The following is a 20,000-nucleotide window of genomic DNA, read 5'->3' as shown; positions in this document are numbered from 1 at the left end:
AAGGCGGGGAAGGGAGCGAAATAGGGAGAGAGAAAATGAAAGGAGGGAAGGGACGAGAGAGAGAGAGAGAGAGAGAGAGAGAGAGACTTAGAGAGAGAGAGAGAGACACTTAGAGAGAGAGAGAGAGAGAGAAAGAGAGAGAGAGGGAGAGAGAAAGAGAGAGAGAGAGAGAGAGAGAGAGAGAGAGAGAGAGAGAGAGAGAGAGAGAGAGAGAGAGAACAAACGCTTTCACACACACAAACACACATAAACACACGCATTATCTCTCCCACATTCTTTTTTTTCAAGTACATAATTATATATCAAAGGCGACACAGTGCTTTTTAACTCGAGCAGTATAGATTCTTCTTTGGGGGGTAAGATTGATCGTGAACCGGATGCTTCAGAAAATGCACTCTACATTCGGTGTCACACACTCTGGGAGTTCGTTACAAGCGTAACTCAATAAAGCCAACCCGGATATTTATAAAAAGGATAGTCCTTTCGATTTTCTCACAGCTTTATTTTCACTCGGCCTTTAATGTGTTTTACACTCGTATGAAACTTTCTCTCTCTGCAGGGCAAATATATCTGTGCGTGTTTTAACAGGAGTACCGTGGACGTAATTAATAATACAGAGACCTGACTAAGAACAACAATGTTTCGGGTTTTTTTTTTCAGAGTGCACTCAGATCCCTTTCCGCCCTGACTTAGAATAACAAATTATCACAACAGTTTTTGCCTGCTGTGGATCAATAACATCAGGGTTCAGCCGTAAATCATTAGAGCCTTTGAGCACGCAAAAGTACTGAGTGAACAGTTGGGACCTCTTTAATTGCATGCGAAGCTTCTTCCAACAGCATGCAATACATTTGGTTCAATTAATCCGGTACTTTTTTGTTGTTGCAAGTATCCGCTTTAAACTAATTAACTGTACTTATTTACTAGACTGTTTGTCTATATGTTGCTTTCTTTTTTTCCCAAAGAATCGTATTATAACAGACTGATTATTCATGATGCTTTCCCCCCCCTCCCTCCCCCAGGACTTGCGTTATATCAGAATGTTTATCGATGCCGCTTTCCTTTTCTCCCCCAAAATCGGATTATAACAGACTTTTTAATCTAGGCTGCTTTTCTCACCCCCCCCCCCCCCCCATCCCATGAATCGCATTATAACAGAGTGTCTATCTATGCTGCGTTCCATTTCTACATGAATCGCATTATTACCAGACTGCTTATTTCATTCTGTATCCACCCCCATCCAACTATAGATCGTATTATAACCAGAAGCTTTTCTATGCTGCTTTCCATTTTGTCCCATGAATCGCATTATAACCAGACTTTTTGGCTACTTTTTACAATGTATCCCCAAGAATTGCATTATAACCAGATTGTACTGCTTTCTACCCTACCATCCCCCTATATTCATTAATCACATTATAACCAGAAGCTTTTCTATGCTGCTTTCCATCTTGTCCCCTGAATCGCATTATAACCAGACTTTTTGTGTGGGGTTTTTCTTCTGCATTTTACAATTTATCCCCACGAATTGCGTTATAACCAGGCAGTGCTGCTTTCTAACCCCCCAACCCCCTCCCCCCCCCCCCCCCATATTCATTAATCACATTATACACATTATAACCAGAAGCTTTTCTATACTGCTTTCCATTTTGTCCCATGAATCGCATTATAACCAGACTTTTTGGCTACTTTTTACAATGTATCCCCAAGAATTGCATTATAACCAGATTGTACTGCTTTCTACCCTACCACCCCCCTATATTCATTAATCACATTATAACCAGATGCTTTTCTATGCTGCTTTCCATCTTGTCCCCTGAATCGCATTATAACCAGACTTTTTGTGTGGGGTTTTTCTTCTGCATTTTACAATTTATCCCCACGAATTGCGTTATAACCAGGCAGTGCTGCTTTCTAACCCCCCAACCCCCTCCCCCCCCCCCATATTCATTAATCACATTATACACATTATAACCAGAAGCTTTTCTATACTGCTTTCCATTTTGTCCCATGAATCGCATTATAACCAGACTTTGTGTGTGTTTTTTTGTGCTGCTTTTTACAAATGTTTACGATTTTTTTACGAATTGCATTATAACCAGGCTGTGCTGCTTTCTACCCCCCCACCCCCCCAATTCATTAATCACATTATAACCAGAAGCTTTTCTATGCTGCTTTCAGAATTCTTCTGCTGGGATTGCTACAGTGACAGCCCTCTTTGCGGAGAAAGCGTTCAAATCCAGAATGCCAACTACCTGGGCAAGACGTCCTGTTCCACAACGAACAAATGCTTCGTGCGCAAGGACAAAGGAGGTAAACCCCCCTACCTACCCCCCCCCCCCCCCACCCTTTCAAATAAGTTAATTGTTTAATTTCAATGACAATGCCAAATACAGAAATAAATGCCAGGTCCTTTTTATTTATTTTAATTATTTGTTTTTGTTTTTTGGTTAGTACTGTATTTTAGTGGAGTTTGTTTCTTCAACAACAGCGTGTTATTGCCAGGTATGTTCTATATAGTTGCCGGAGAAGGGTATTTATCCTACATACGTGAGAGAGACACTCGTGAGATAATAATCGTTCAAATCACACGTGTGTATATCATGTAAAGGAGGTAATGTCAAGCAAGTCTGGCAGGGACCTGTTTTTCCACTGCTTATGATGCCAAAGTCACCGAGACAAACGTCATTATAGAAACAAAAAATTGCGCTCGCTAATTACCCTCGATGAATTTTTAGAACTAACACGTCACGCCACACTTTCAGAGTGACGTTTCTTTACTTTGACGTAATAGATGAGGCTTTAGAAGAGATCGAGGTTCTAAAACAAGCGTCTTCAAGTTAGCTGCCTCGACTGCAGGACATTTTCAGTAAAATACACGTAAGTACAGTATGTAGGATAAACAGAATACTACATGGCTTGCTGTGTCGTACCAGATTTACACTCGTTGCTTTTTCAAATAGTGAACAGCTCGCTTGAGCTCGCAGTTCAATATTTAAAAAAAGCAACTCGTGTAAATCTGGTACGACACAGCAAGCCATGTAGTATTCTCTATAGCTTCCTTTTGAAAGTGGAATATTTGTTTCTTCTCATTGTGTTACTCCCATAGCCAGTATGGTATGACAGAATGGAGAACTTTTAAAGGGGACTGGGGAAATAGGGTTTATTATCACTACCTGTATTTTCCTTGCTGAGATGTTTAATATGTGAAATGCATGCCGATCTTCAAAGATCTCTTTTTACTACAGTCCTACGTTAACACTGTAAAACAAAGCTCGTTTTGTTTTATGCCCGTGCTGTAAACTTGTACTATAGTTTATAGCTGCTCACAGAACAGTTTTCGAGTGAATGTTTATGATACCGTTTTCGAGATAAAACAAGTGTAAAGTAACGGGAAGAAGGAGAGAGAGAGAGAGAGAGAGAGAGAGAGAGAGAGAGAGAGAGAGAGAGAGAGAGAGAGAGAGGGGGGGAGCCAGACAGACAGAGAATGAGAGAGGGAGGGAGAGAGAGGAGAAGTTGGAGGAGGAAGGAAGGGGATCTTGGGGGCGGGGGCAAATCACTAGCTAGCTAGTTAGATTAATAGACAGATAGATATATAGATAGACAGATAGACAGATGTACAGATAGATAGACAGATAGACATATAAATAGATTGATAGTTAAACAGATAGATAGATAGATAGATAGATAGATAGGTAGATAGGTAGATAGATAGATAGATAGATAGATAGATAGATAGATAGATAGATAGATAGGAGGCATTGCACATCGCTCAGACCGCACAAAACATACAGTCCTGGGCCCGCTACACAGCAGCTCACAGTATACGTTCTGTACGTTCAGCGTATACTTTCTGGTGGTATCAGCGAAAAATCCTTATTGGAACTACCAGCTGAACGTATACGGTCTCTTTAGATAGATAGATTGACGTGACGTCACACGGAAAGAACGGAATCTCGCAGTAAAAGAAAAAAGTCGCATATTTCAAAAACAAAAATTTCCGAGGTCTGGCTATTCCTAATCACACGTCTCTCTCTCTCTCTCCTCTGGAAGATGAATACCGTCTCTGGGTCTGCACATAAAGTTGACCCGTGTCCGTCCCGGCGCGGATTCGAACCAGCGACCTTTCGATCACAAGCCCAGTGCTCTACCACCTGAGCTACCCGGGCCCCCGTAATTTATCTGTTTCTGATAACAGTTTTATACTGACTGTCACTCCTCATCGGTCATCGGAGACATCGCTTCGAACCATACTACCGTATACGCTGACAGTACACACAGTATACGTTCCCCTTCTGTTCAGCAAGAAAACATACATACGTTATGTCTGCTTATACCGAGGTGTAATGGGTGGACAGATAGATAGTCAAATAGATGGATGGAGAGAATCTTGGGGAGCGGGGGCAAATCACTAGCTAGCTAGTTACATTAATAGACAGATAGATAGGAAGATAGATAGATCGATAGATAGTCAGATAGTCAGATGGATAGATAGATAGTCAAATAGATGGATTGAGCGAATCTTAGGAGGCGGGGGCAAATCACTAGCTAGCTAGTTAGATTTTCAGACAGATAGATAGATAGACAAATAGACAGATAGACAGATAGATAGACAGACAGATAGCTAGCTAAATAGATCAATGGATAAACAGACAGATATATAGATAGATAGATAGGCATACAACCAGACAAGGAGACAGACAGACACAAAAAACCACCCAGTAAACCTTTGCAGGGACCATCAGTGTGTGAGCCGATAGTTTGGGGATTGTTTTATTTTGCTTTTTGTAGTGGTTAATAAAACCATACCATTGTGTTTCTTCTTTTTGCAGTGATCTACCGCGGTTGTGCGGACGGGTGGACGAGCAGTATCATCGACACCAACTACGTCGGGTGCCGGGTACAACAGATGTGGAACAGGGAGGTGGAATGGTGTTTCTGTACAGCTTCCCTGTGTAACGGTGACTCCATGTCTCAGATCAACGAAAAGTATGAAGCCCGCCTGGAACCTTTCAAAGGTGAGTACGGAGATTAAGAATAAGGAGGAGGAGATGATGATGATGATGATGATGATGATGATGATGATGATGATGATGATGATGATGGAACTTTAGAGAGAGAGAGAGATAGAGAGAGAGAGAGAGAGAGAGAGAGAGAGAGAGAGAGAGAGAGATGTAAACCATGTTATTGAATAAACACAAGGTTTACTTCAAAAGGGGGTTGGAAGGGGGGGGGGGGGGTAGTCGAACTCCGCGATTTTCTTGAACACATAAGCGTAACATACTAATGCATCGTTCGGGTTACGTCTGATTCAGATGCTAAGTCAGGAATAAGCGAGAGACACAGAAACAGAGAGAAAGAGGGGGGGGGGGGGGAGTATCAATGTATAAAATGGGTGTAAGAATGTGGTTTGTTTTAACGTCCCCTCGACAACTGTGGCTTTGTGGGGCCAATAAGAAGAAGGATAGAGACGGAAAGGGAAAGTATCTTTATAGAACACTTGAATGTTGACTGTGTATGTTTAAAACCATGTGTCCAGTCATTGGAGTACTTACTTACTGCCCGTTATGCCGGTTGGCAACGAAGGACCTCCACTCCTGTCCGTTCTGGGCGAGTGTCTGGATGGTACCCCACGTATGGTTTAGGGTCTTCGGTTCTCCTTCCACCTTCTGTCGCCAGGTGTTGGCTTAGAGTACGTCCGTGTGCTAATATGCTCGCTCGTTTGAAGTCAAATAAATCGAGGATAAAGATCCGGATACAATTTTTGTTTAGTCCTGTGAGGTTACCCTCATGGACATTGGGGCTGTTTTCTCACTGGGGAACCAAAGAGCCTGCCATACAGTACGGCGCTACCCTCCCCCCCCCCCCCCCCTTGTATGCGTGTATTCATGGTTTCAAACCCTGAGACAGAGAAATAAATCGAGTCTCTGTATCGACTGTTTTCCACACCGTTGATGATTCCTGTACGTATTTCTCATTTTCTCTCTGTTTTCTTCTCCGAATCACAACAGCCTCCACACCAGCACAACTGACGAACATGACCGTGAACGCAACCAACGCAACCAACACGACCACTACGGCAGCCCCAGCTTCTCCCTTAAACGCTACAACCACGGAGCCAAAAAAATCCGCAGCCGCAGCCGCTCCCGCTGCCGTCTACTCTTCCAAGGGTAAAACCACCCCAAAACATCTCACCAAGCGCTCCACGATTTCAGGCTCTGGAAACACCACGGATTTCCACATTGGGAACGAGACCTCCGACAGTACCAGCGCTCTTCCCCCGGCCACCTGGCAAACGTCCGAGGCCGGAAGTGACGTCACCCAAAGCGGAGATGACGTCAACGGCACAAACTACAGGGCTCTTAATGGATGAGTTTCTTAGCGTACAAACATGAAGACCTCACAACCTCTCGAGCTGATCACTGATAATTCACCACCCCATGTTAAGTAAAAAAAACCACCGGAGATTTTTGTTAGAAAGAAGAATGTAGACGATAAAGTGATCACAGGAGAGACACTTTTTTTGGCAATACACTTCGTCGGTGAGAAGACAAAACCGCATTTACCTTATGCTTTGCCCTCCTATAGAAACGCACCAGTGAATAAACGGCTTCTTGTCTTTACACTTTACCTTTATTTTTGGTTTAGTTTCGTTGTTGTTCAATGTACCTGTTTAATTTGAATGTATTGGCAATATTTTGAGAGCTGTACGTAGTTCCGTTGACTCACTCCCTCTGTGAAATCAGTTGTTTAAGGCCCGTTAGGTATTATGTTAGTATCAACAATTATCCAGCTGGCAATTAAGTGTTTTTTTAGGAACATTATTTTTGGGGGAAAATAAGCATGACGTTTTTTTTCTTCTAAAATACCAGATAGTTCGATAAATCTTTTCTAGTTCCCATCTTTTGTACAAGTTGTAAAGTGTTTTAAATTTGTATTTTGTGTGTGTCTTAATTGTGTCTGTACTGACAGTTCAAAACCATTTATACTATAAAACAGTATTGTTCATCCCCAGCCTCGTTTTGGTTGATATTGAATAAAATAACGACCACAGTAAATACAACGTCACGCTCATAAGATAATTGCCTATGTCATTGTTGATGTTTTGAGAAAAACGCAAACAACTTTCTTTGGTTTCTGAACAATCTGCCTATCTCATTTTAGTTATAAGTTGCAAAATGCCTATCTTGAGCGGTGACAGCTGGATAAACGTGAGATAAAGAGCTGACAGCAACATTTTCAATCAGCAAAACTCCATAACAACCCACAAAGAGCTTTTGCATACTTTCACATTCTCAAAACAAGTCTTCCTGTATCATAAAGAAAAAGTCCCTAACTCAAGAAACGAGATAGGCAGTTTTGCTTACGTTACCGTGGCAATGGTTTCCGATGGTCTGAGAGTTTGTACTCCCTAACACATGATAGATACCCTTCCAGTAGCTTCCCCTGTAGTTTCACTACAGAAATGCCTAAGACTGAGATAGGTATTTTTCTTATGAGCGTGACGACAAGGAAAGTGAAAGAGAAATATGTGTGTAAAGGAAAGAATGGACGAAGACGTGTGAGTATCTGTAACTACGAAAGTACCTGTGTAGATAATGCTTTGTGGACCGGTTTCTTGCTTTGAATAAATTTGAATATGATAAACGTCTTTGTTGCTTTATTTTTCTTCTGTGTAGTTCGTGACAAGCTTTTGTTGTCGTTTTGCCCGTGTAATTTTGTGTGTGGATAGTTCGATAATCTTTTGCACTTGTCAAGTGATTGACATTAATTTTGGTTAATTTAGTAGGTCACCTGCTTTTCGTTCCCTGACACCTTGTTTTCTTTTGATACTGTTTAGGTTTTCTTTGTTGCTTCAACGTGTGTTAGTTCCTCTTTCTTATACTGCATTTTTACATCTGTATTTTCTTCTTAATTCCCCCTCCCCCCTCCTTTTTCGGTGTTATTCTTTAAGCCAATCTTCTCACTAATTGCGCTTTCTATATTTTCGTTTCGAGTCGTTTCCTGTTAAGAATTATTTCTGAGGGACTAGAGAGACTTAAACGTTTCCCACTACCAACTGAATAGCATTCGTTCTATGAATGAAACTAGATCTGGTTAGAAAACCGTAAACGTGTTTGGTTCTGAAGCTGCATAAGGATATACGAGAATCATGTGCTGGGCTGGTTGCATTAGATGTGTGTTCTCTGTGTCAAGTATCATACATTTGCAAAAGTAGCACCCCTAGTTTGCTACCTTGTCTTTTGTTGTTATTGTCGTGTTTTTACACGAAGTGTTGTGTGCAGCAGTATTTGTAATCGTTATACATTTTAGCAATTTTTATGCGGCATTGCTATTTCTGTTGTTGCTGTTGTGGGTCATTTTTGTTCTGTTGTTTTTATTTTGGTAGATGTGGTTGTAGGTTTTTATCTTATATGATAAATATTTAACAGTTCTTGCTTATCAAGTGTGAAAAATGGGAAATATCACTTTGAAAAGCTTTCAGATTGTATGATTTGCACCCAGCTGCTAAAATGGTAAAACGTGAGGAATCATCTTACGGAAGTCTAAATACAGTTATATTTTGTTGAATGCCTTTCGAGTTGAGACTGGAAAAGCAAACGTTCGTGTCACATTATGCTTTCAGATAAATGCTTACACACCTTCTGACAAAGAAAACGTATGTGCAAAATGTGTTTCATGCCTGCAGAAGTTCTAACCGAGAATGCAAAATTTCTCGCTGTTAAAGGACATTGCTTTCAGAACTCCTTACAAAGAACACAAACGACTTGTGTCATCTTCACTAAATACTTTCACTTTCAGACATTATTTATAGAATGCAAAAGTTTCCGCAAATTAAGCTGCATGCTTTCAAAAAAATTCACAGAAAAGAGTGTGTGCCTTCTTTAATAAACGCTTTTAGAAATCTTTCCAGAATGCAAACGTTCGTGTTGATGCTTTTACAATGTACTATATCAATTTTTGTCAGAAATGCTATTGACAAAAGGAACACGTGTGCTAAGTATGCTCTCAAAATTGCTTGCTGAAAAAAAAAAACGTGTACGCCGGGTAGTTAGTTGAATACTTTTGCACTGCATCATCACTACGAATAATCCCACATTCGAGTCGTAGTTTAATTATTTCACAATGTATCCAAGGCAATGAATTAATGCTTTCAGAAATGTTTACCGAAGAAAACGAATGTTTGTGCCATCTTTGGTAAATGCTTTTAGAAATGTACCGATAATTCAAACATTCGAACACACTTACTTGAATGTTTTAGAAATGCTTACCAATAATGCAAATGTTAGAGCCTAACAAGTTGAATGCTTTCAGAAATGCTTACCCAGAACCCGAAAATTCAAGCCGCAAAAGTTAAATGCTCTACGAAATGCTTATTGAGAATGCTTACTAAGAATGCAGACTTCTGAGCAGCATGAATTGAATTCTTCCAGAAATGCTTACTAAGAATGCAGATGTTCGAGTCATATAAGTTGAATGCCTTTGAGAAATGATTACCAATAATGCAGCCGTATAAACTGAATGCTTCCAGAAATGTTTACCAACAATGCAGACTTTTGAGCCGGATAAATTAAATGCTTTCAGAAATATTTACCAAGAATGCAGAATTTTGAGCTGGATAAATTGAATGCTTTCAGAAATGCTTGCTAAGAATGCAGATGTTCAAGTCATATAAGTTGAATGCCTTTGAGAAATGATTATCAATAATGCAGCCGGCCGTATAAACTGAATGCTTTCAAAAATGTTTACCAAGAATGCAGAATTTTGAGCCGGATAAATTAAATGCTTTCAGAAATGTTAACCAAGAATGCAGAATGTTGAGCCGTATAAGTTGAATGCTTTCAGAAATGCTTGATAAGAATGCAGACTTTTGAGCCTCATAGGTTGAATGCTTTCAGAAATGCATACTTAGAATGCAGATGTTCAAGTCATATAAGTTGAATGCTTCCAGAAATTCTTACGAATAATCCCACATTCGAGTCGTAGTTTAATTATTTCACAATGTATCCAAGGCAATGAATTAATGCTCTCAGAATGTTGTTATTGAGAATGCAGACGTTTGTCTCATTTAAGTTGAATGCTTGAACTAATGCCTACAATACAAAACGAACCTTTGCGGAAACCATTCTAAATATTTCCAGAAATTGCTTACCGAGAAAGTCAACGCCGCTGCTATATGCAACGTGTGCGATTGATACTCATAAATGCTTCCATACATGCTCACCGAGGAGGAAAACGAATGATTTCGCCATTTGTGTTTAGTTCTTTTAAAATTGCTTACTGTGAATAAAAATGTTGGATCTGTTTTAGTTCAATGCTTTAGCCAATGCTTGCCGCAGGAATCCAACTCTTGTGCCAACCCCAGTATTATGCCTTAAGAAATGCTTACCGAAAATGCAATCGTCTTGCGCCCTGCTTCTTGACTTCTTTCACAAGTGCTTATTCAGTCTAGATACATAGTGCTTGCTGCTGCGCGAGCCGAGAACATTTTCCCTCTTTATCTTTGCTGCACTGACTGCAAAACCCCTCCACTCGGAGGTGTTTGCAGACACATCGTACGAAGGGTGTATTGGGGTAACTAACGTTTGTTTTTCTTGGTTAACACTTTCAGAAATTCTTGCCACATGTAACCCCTAAGGGCTGCATTTGTTGACTGCTGTCACATATATTAACCAAAGAAAGCAAACGCGTGTGCTATGTGCTTTTAGAAATGCTTACTGAGAGAGCGCAAACGCTTAAGCTATATTTATTAAATTGTTTCATAAATGCTAATCGAGATTACGCAAACGCATGTGCGATATTTGTTGAATGGTTGAATATTGAATGATTTCAAAAATACTTACCGAAAAAACGCAAACGCTTGTGCCATTGTCACTGAATCCTTTCTGAAATGCTTATCAAGAGAGCGCAAACGCTTGTGCCATATTTATCAATTGCTTTCCTACTGCTTACAAAGAGAACGCAACGCTTATGATTGTGCTATATTTGTTGAATGTTTTCAGAAATGCTTATGGAGAGAGCAAACCGCGTGTGCCATGTATGTTGATTCAAAAATGCTTTACGAGGAAGACCAACGGTTAGAGCCAACGACAATTATATGTTCAAATAAATGCTAACCGAGGGAGCAAACGCTTGTGCCATATTTGTTAAATCTTTGGTGTTTTTTATTTTTTATTATTTTTTTTATTTAGAGATGCTCACTAAAGAGTTAACGCTTGTGCTAGTATATTTTTGAAAGCTTTCAGAATAGTACACCGAGAAAAAACCAACGCTTACGCCAACAACAATTATGTATGTTTTCTTTGTAAATGCTTACTAAGAATAAATCTGTTGCCATGTTCTTTAAAAATCCAAGCGTTTATGTCGTATTAGTTGCCTGCTTTCACGTTGCTTACTGGGATTACGATAGTGTGTCATCCGTGCTAAATTGCTTTTAGACACGCTAAAGAGAAGAAAACGCTTCAGATTGTTTTCTGAGGAAAGCAAACGCTTGTGCCATATTTGTTGAATGCTCTCACGATATATACGGAGAATAAGCACAAGCGTGTTCTCTTTGTGTTGAACGCTTTCAGAAATGCTCGCCGTGAAAGCAGAAGTGTGTGCCATACAGATGTATATAAAAGGAATGTGATAATTATGTGTGATTTTCGATTTTGCGCGTGCTTGTGTGTGTGTGTGTGTGTGTGTGTGTGTGTGTGTGTGTGTGTCTGGCTGTATGTGTGTGTATGTGTGTGTGTGTGTGTATGTGTGTCTGTCTGTGTGTGTGTGTGTGTGTGTGTGTGTGTGTGTGTGTGTGTGTGTGTGTGTGTGTATGTGTCTCTCTTTCTCTCTCCGCGTGTTAATGTATAAATTTAAAATGTGTGAATGTCAGTATGTGTGTTCATGTATTTGCATACTAGAGGAATACCCGGCTTCGCCGGGGTGAATCGCGAGACAGAGACAGACAGGGTGGCGGTTCACCACAATCACCTTTAAAGGCGAAGTCCTCTCAAACGGGATTGAGAATTTTAGAGCTTATTTCTAAGCCCTATATTAACTGTTATGGCTTCTCAAAGGCCAGAACATACAAAAGCCGCCAGACCCCATCACAAACAGAACTCTACATTCCACAGGTGTTGCCTCCACACACACACACACACACACACACACTCACACACACACACACACACAAACACACACACACACACACACACACACACATACACACAGAAGCCGTATATATCTATATATATATATATAAATATATAGAGATAGATGACAGTGGATTTTTCGATAAATAGATTCGACCTTTGCACTTTTACAGTGAGGACAACTTACGGGTACATGCAAGGAAAGCCCACAACTTCTAAGACGAACAACTCTGCAGAGTCTGCTGTGAAGGGCGACGGTAGTCTCCCTGTCACACTCGACCCCCTTTGAATGAACTTTGTCCCCAAAGTTCCGAACCATGGACCCGCCAAGCTTAGGTCCCTCCCAGGTTGGTGGAATGGGAACAGCACGAAAATGATTCAGTGGCCTGAACATTTCATGTCGAGTCCCATCCCTGTCGACGACGCCAAATGTAACCGAGTGCCGAAACACCACAATCACCTTTGAAGGCGAAGTCCACTCAAACGGGATTGATAATTTTAGAGCATATTTCTAAGCCCTATAATAACTGTTATGGCTTCTCTAAGGAAGGCCCGAACATACAGACACACAAAAGCCGCCAGACCACATCACAAACAGAACTCTACAATCCACAGGTGTTGCCCACACACACACACACACACACACACACACACACACACACACACACACACACACACACACACACACACACACACACACACATACAGAAGCCGTATATATATATATATATATATATATCCCATGACCTCCCTTCTTTGTCTCTGTTACTTCAGTATGGGTACATATGTTGTATTTTCATAGCTCAATAAATACATCATGGACTCCAAAAAATATATGATAGTGCAGATTCCGATTTGGGCAAAGAACTACTTTCCTCCCGACCTTTGACCTCGCGCCGAACAATGTGACACATTTGTATGAAGTTCCAAAATCGTATTGCACGGCTCAGAAAACCATATCAGTTGCACGCAAAAATGAATCTCAGAACTGATCTGATGTATGAGATGCAATAAGCAAACGTTTCTTTCATTATGAAAGCAATGCAGGTCGAAAAAAACGAACATTCAACTTACAAGATAACCAGATGCAAGCGAACCAAAACAAAAACACGAGTACCCTCCCTTGTATCGTTAGCAGACGACTTTTGAGAATCTGTCGGTTGTGTGTTTTGGTGTGCGTCTTCAGTTTCTCTGGCAGTGTCGGTGTGGGAACTGACAGAAGCTAGGGAGCACAGATAATAGAAGCCCTGTCACATAGACTTATCACACAATCAATACACATTTGGCTCATGTTTTAAATGACAGTTTCGAGTTTGTTAGTCAAGCAACAACACTGTCACTGGTGACATGCGCAGCGAGACCGATAAGCGTCCTTTACCTGGCACGGTTGGGCTTCGCTGTTTCACGTGTTTTGCGAGCAAGTCTACTCTTTTGTCTGGCTCTGCAGTAAGTCCACATTGGCGATGAAGGTATCCAAGAACTTAACATGTGTGTATTTTTCCGTAATCCAGTCATATTCCTTCAAAATGCAATCAATCGGCGGTGACAGACGTGTCGGTCGCGTTTTCCTCACACCCATACCAGTTTAAGTTCATCCATGCAAACACACTCGCAAAACACGTTTATCACGTAGATACATTTCAAATAGGGAGCAAATGGTTAAACCTACACCTACATATTTGTTCCCTAAAATTTGCTTCTCTGTCAATAAGCCTAATTACACACGTTCGAGAAAAACAACGTGGAATCGATTCTGAATCGAGTAAGCCAAATGGGTCCCAAACCCGTTTCGCCCGTTCTGCCGACTTGAAACGCAAAACAAAAGAATTGTGCGCTTCAACTAAATTAATTTCTATACGACTTCATTACTTTCTTGCAACTTATGAACCTTTACTTAAAGCTTTTAAATGGTCTGAAAGTAGTGTTACCGCGTACTTCTCGATGCACTCATTCGTTTTATTTTTTCAGCGACGGTCACTTAGTTTAAGGTTGCAAAAGGGCTAAGTCTCGCTGGCAACACTGTTTTACCCTGCACAGATCGCAACAGTGCCGCTAGTAGTCTACACTTTGTGTTTGATGGTAGAATGGGATATACAGATTACAACACTCGTTGTTTTTTATATGGCTTGTATTTCAGTCAAGACCCAGCGGGAATATCAATCGAGAGCCACTCGCCAGAGGCTCGTGTCTCCCGATGATATTCATCCGCTGGGTCTTGACTGAAATACAAGCCATATACAAAACCACTCGTGTTGTAACCTATACATATATGTATATGTATATCTATAAATATATAGAGATAGATGACAGTGTATTTTTCGCGTGGCTATAAATTGATCCGACCTTTGCACTTTTACAGTGAGGACAACTTACGGGTGCAAGGAAAGCGTTCTGGACAGTGCAGTGACATTCTAAAAATAGTAACGTAGTAACGGGAATATGGATTGACGCCACACGAAGGAAGGGAGATAAACGTAAAACACTGGAGAAGATAAGGAAGAGTTACTGGGAATGGATCTGGGAAGATGAATAGAAAAACCAAAATCGGTTCAGCGCTGCGCGCTGAGAGCACGTGTTGAAAATTCTCATCGACCAGGTTGTGTCCGGGGTCTACCTGAATATGCCCACCAAATTTGAAGCAGATCCATCGAGAACTTTGGCTTGGCATAGCGAACACACACACACACACACACACAGACACACACGAACGCACGCACGCACACACACACACACACACACACACACACACACACACACACACACACACACACACACACACACACACACACACACAAGTCGTATATATACATATAGAAGAACAAGATAACAGTGAATTGTTCGTGTTTCTGGCACTCGTGAGTACATATTTTCACTGTTATCTTGTTCTGGTTCTTCTGACATGCAGTTTTTTGTTCCTATTCCTTATTATTACTTAGTTAGTGGATGAATCTGTTGTATGTATATGTTTCATGGTGTATGCTTTTAATTAAGCGTTGCTGACTATGAATGTAGATGTAAATGCTTGTACATAACTGTGTTTTAATTTTAAATGTGTCAAGCGCAAAGAGCATAATTGTGACCCTCCACCACGAAATGAGTCGCATGTCACCTCGCGCGGTTCTGCGCTAGGCTTGATATAAGTCCGGGGAGTGTCTGGTAACAGTGTGAGGGTCACCTTAGTCACAGGCTTATAACTCAAACAGTTTTCGCTCTTTTCTAAAACGGTTTTCACCACTGGATAGAACATAACAAACTCTTTATGAAAATGTAAAAATATGAAAATCATGCAAAGGTGACATGCGACTCATTTCGTGGTGGAGGGTCACAATTGTAAAGTTATGATACTGCGCTATATAAATGCTAATTTATTATTATTATTTAAGTTATTGAGACATCCCAGTGCACTGAGGGATTTATAGAGCAAATCGAGAAAATTCATTATTGAACGAAGCGCATAGCGCTGAGTTCAATAATTATTTTCGAGATTTGCTCTATAAATCCCTTAGTGCACTGGGATTGTTTCAATAACGATATTGTCAGTACCGCCAGAGAAAAAAGAAGATTCAAAACGCACATTTTGAAACGCGCATTTGGATAGGCGTAACTGTGTGGTCAGGTTTGTGTCACTGGATCTACTTTTGTGTGGGGTGTCTCAAGTGTGTCGTGCTTTCGTCACACGCAAACTCTTGTTTTAATTTCTGTTGGTAAATTCCAGTGTAGCGTTAAGCTAAAAAGTGATGATCTTTCATAGAGACCTCATTTAAACTCGGAGAAAGGACTGTGCTCTTAATTATTTGCGATTCGAAACCTTTATCGAGCTTCGACAGATTGACTGTGCAGAGTTTTGCCCCTTGCCAAGGTCGACGGAAAGAACATTTTCAAAATAAATGTGTCATGTTTCTCGTGTGGTATTTTCACTCATCGGGGAGTCTGGTACTAAATATGAACGGTAAGAATGCTCTGAACCCTACACGTATTATATCCCCATCGTTTTATCGTTCACATTTGCCCAACATGTTAATTTGCTGAGCGGGATTTATGTCGTCTGCTACTGCACTGAGTCTCATTTCAAAAACAACTTTGCTCGTCACGTTGCACTGAGTCTGCACGCATGAGGCAGACTGGTAATAAGTCTTATATATGGTAAGAACGTTCTAAACCCTACACGTTTTCGATTCCGATTGTTCTTGCCTTGAAATGATAATTCGGAAAACATTCATTTACTGAACAGATGCAGTCGTATTTCAGTGTAGTCTGCTACGTGCTGATCTAGCTGCTACCGTCTCTGCTGCTACGTTATCGGAATAACACTTGTGTTTTCTGTTAGCTACTGGGAATTGTATACTAACTCATCATTTGGTAATGTGGACAATAAACTACATGCCACTAACATGGCATAAGTATGAGAGGAATCTTCGCAAGTCGAAACTGAAAAATCAGACACAGCGGGTTCTATTTGTAGATCAGTGGCAACTGTGGCACAGGCACATGCAATCTGTCAGAAAAAAAAACCATCTTCTGCTTTAATTGAGAAGCAGGAAATGTATGGTCTTAATCATTGGTATTGTGGAGAATATAAGATACATGTCATTAATTAATTCTGAGGATGAGAGTACACTCTCGCTTAAGCAAAGGGCGGAAGAATACGCTCTGTGGAAAAGTTTGCGCACTCCAAGAGTGCGCTAACAGTTTTAGCGCATCGCCATTAGCCAATCAACTGGTTCACATCAGTCATGTGACACCAGTACTTACTGACAATTATTATTATTATTATTCAAAATATATTTGGTTAGGTGGCCTCTAGTTGCAGTTACACAATTATTCATCAATGAATTCCCACTCTACACAAAAAGCAGATGTGCAGTTGATTCTGAGGATGATTATAATGCGTGAAGGGATTGTCTAATACCAGGTTAAATCCTGCATAGATCCGAGAAGGTGACCCGAACCGTTTAAAGTAGGAGGACTGAACCTTTAACTTCCTCTCGAACATACAATTATCGACTTTTTAAAATTAACAGGCTGTCGCACGACTGGGTATATCAATTCCTTTCAGTCGTCCGGACAGATTTTCCTGAGCGTTTGTGACTTAATTGCTCTGTTTTGCCTGGCCTTGAAAATCAATTGGTACAATATGTAAATGGTAAACACACATAAATGGAAAAACGGGTGATTTTTACACGCACACATACACACATACACGCGCACGCACGCACGCACGCACGCACGCACGCACGCACGCACGCACGCACACGCACGCACACACACACACACACACACACACATACACGCGCTCGCACGCACGCACACACACGCACACACACACACACACACACACATACACGCGCACGCACGCACACGCACGCACACACACACATTCACACACAGACACGCACACACACACACACACACACACACACACACACACACACACACACACACAAATAAACAAACACACGCACGCGCGAGCAAACACACTCACACACAGACACGAACACACACATACACCTTTTCTCTCTGTCTCTGTCTCTCTCTGACTCTCTGTCTGTCTGTCTGTCTGTCTGTCTGTCTGTCTGTCTGTCTCTGTCTCTGTCTCTCTCTCTCTCTGTCTCTCTCTCTCTCTCTCTCTCTCTCAGCCTGGTTCAATCGCCACTTTTAAAAGTTGTTCTGCCGCTTCTAGTGTAGTATTACGATCATCTTAAGATGGCGCTGCGCCGGTACACGCTGCGTGTATTGGCGCAGCCGGCTTAAGACGGTTGCGTTATTACACGTCTGCGGAAAAACAGCCTCGGATGGCTGCGCCGATACACGTTCACCTACAAAGCAAACTGCGTTCAGTAAAACCTATTATTTTCCTAATGTGTGAGCATTGCTCACTTTTGCCGACAACCACATGGACGTGGGTTGATGGGCTTTGATTGATTATTAGGGTTTAACGTCCTCTTAGACCAACTGGTCTATATTGGGACAGGTATTGGTAATACGTTGAAGATATGGTGTGATACTTTGATTCGAACAAGCCCGCTGTGGCTGTCTTCTTCGACACACCAGCATTGGGTTTGTCTCTTCAAAGTATCGAAATACGATCATGATAATTGGAGACGAGAGATGATGCATGCGTGTCTTCGTGTTTTCCAAGCCCTGAGACTTTCGCTGTGAACGTGGGATCTTTTTCGTGCGCATGTGTGCACACGGGGGTGTTCGGACACCGAAGAGAGTCTGCACAAAGTTGACTCCGAGAAATAAATCTCTCGCCGAACGTGGGGATCGAACCAACGCTGATAGCGACCAACTGGCTACAAAGCCAGCGCGCTACCAACTGAGCTACGTCCCCGCCCCGGTTGATGGGCGAGCGCACAAGGTGCAAGCAGTCTTTCCACTCTGCCTGTGTGGGAGGAGTGAAGCAGTCTTTCCACTCTGCCTGTGTGAGAGGAGTGAAGCAGTCTTTCCACTCTGCCTGTGTGGGAGGAGTGAAGCAGTCTTTCCACTCTGCCTGTGTGGGAGGAGTGAAGCAGTCTTTCCACTCTGCCTGTGTGGGAGGAGTGAAGCAGTCTTTCCACTCTGCCTGTGTGGGAGGAGTGAAGCAGTCTTTCCACTCTGCCTGTGTGGGAGGAGTGAAGCAGTCTTTCCACTCTGCCTGTGTGGGAGGAGTGAAGCAGTCTTTCCACTCTGCCTGTGTGGGAGGAGTGAAGCAGTCTTTCCACTCTGCCTGTGTGGGAGGAGTGAAGCAGTCTTTCCACTCTGCCTGTGTGGGAGGAGTGAAGCAGTCTTTCCACTCTGCCTGTGTGGGAGGAGTGAAGCAGTCTTTCCACTCTGCCTGTGTGGGAGGAGTGAAGCAGTCTTTCCACTCTGCCTGTGTGGGAGGAGTGAAGCAGTCTTTCCACTCTGCCTGTGTGGGAGGAGTGAAGCAGTTCAAGGGCAAGTTTGTGTGCCCCAGGTGCCAGGGACATGAGGGTGGCAGTCATTTGGAAAAATTTTACTTTGCATTTTTTTTCATATTCCATGTGTGCACGTCCTAGATACTGGGAAATATTATGGGTTGTCAACTTTGAATGACTGTCACAATATCTCTGAGCAATGGATGACAAAGGGGATGCTTTGATGTCAAAGGGGATGGATTTGACTTACTGTAACAACCAAGTTTGGGTTTCCAAACATTGCTGTGGGTTTTAAACGATTTAATTTTTAGCCAAAATGCCCCCAAAACAGCACCTAAAACTGGGACAAAAATACACCAGTCTGTGTTGCAGCTGTACATAATGGAGAATAAAGCTCTGTGAATTTTATTGTGATGTTTATGGGTCAGCTGAAGGATTATTCTCGACATACACACTCAAGAATTACATCTATTTTTCTTCTTCTGGGAGTTTGATCGGCAAAGAAAACACGTAATCGTGGGTTACCGTCGTTTCCGGTTTCAACTTCATCAAAAAATGCGATCTGCTGAACAAAGGAAACCTCAAAGTTATTCAAAGTCATTATTTATGTATTTCAACAACATTTAGGTTTTCAAAACACAGCACTACGGTAGGAAACAAATTTATTTCAGCTTATAATCGCGCTTGAATGTACCCCACCCTTGTTTCGTTTCCATCTGTAACCCACGAAAGCATGGCCACAGCAGACGACAAATCCCGCATTGCCCATCACACACGCGTTGTGAGATCGCGGGAACACCGTCGAAAGTTCCATTCATGACGTTTGACCCGGTCATGTGAATAGACAATGAGAATTTATCCACCCAATCGTATTCGTTTCCGGTTTTTGAGACGTAACTCACGACAGACCACGCTGTATCTTCACTGTTTGAGACCTGTAAAATCTTTTTTGACAATTGTAGCATATATTCATCGACGAATTTTGCGATAT

At 41.7% G+C, this 20,000-nt stretch overlaps 1 protein-coding gene and 1 long non-coding RNA gene across 6 annotated transcripts in view; one reads left to right on the top strand and one right to left on the bottom strand.

Annotated features, from left to right (window-relative positions):
* The window catches only part of LOC138980132 (uncharacterized), a 51,898-nt gene extending 40,260 nt beyond the window's left edge, over positions 1-11,638 (top strand). For all 5 annotated transcript variants that reach the window (XM_070352954.1, XM_070352953.1, XM_070352956.1 and 2 more), the window contains 3 exons: positions 2,182-2,313; positions 4,833-5,018; positions 6,012-11,638. In XM_070352954.1, the coding sequence (XP_070209055.1) occupies positions 2,182-2,313; positions 4,833-5,018; positions 6,012-6,373 (680 nt within the window). In that variant the 3' untranslated portion in view covers positions 6,374-11,638. The remainder of the gene's footprint in view (positions 1-2,181; positions 2,314-4,832; positions 5,019-6,011) is intronic.
* The window catches only part of LOC138980145 (uncharacterized), a 431,218-nt gene that overhangs the window by 93,835 nt on the left and 317,383 nt on the right, over positions 1-20,000 (bottom strand). The gene's annotated exons all lie outside the window — the stretch shown is intronic.

The sequence above is a fragment of the Littorina saxatilis genome, linkage group LG11 (genome assembly GCF_037325665.1).
Source record: "Littorina saxatilis isolate snail1 linkage group LG11, US_GU_Lsax_2.0, whole genome shotgun sequence".
Taxonomy (NCBI): Eukaryota; Metazoa; Mollusca; class Gastropoda; order Littorinimorpha; family Littorinidae; genus Littorina; species Littorina saxatilis.
This window is presented reverse-complemented; position numbering and strand designations above follow the sequence as displayed.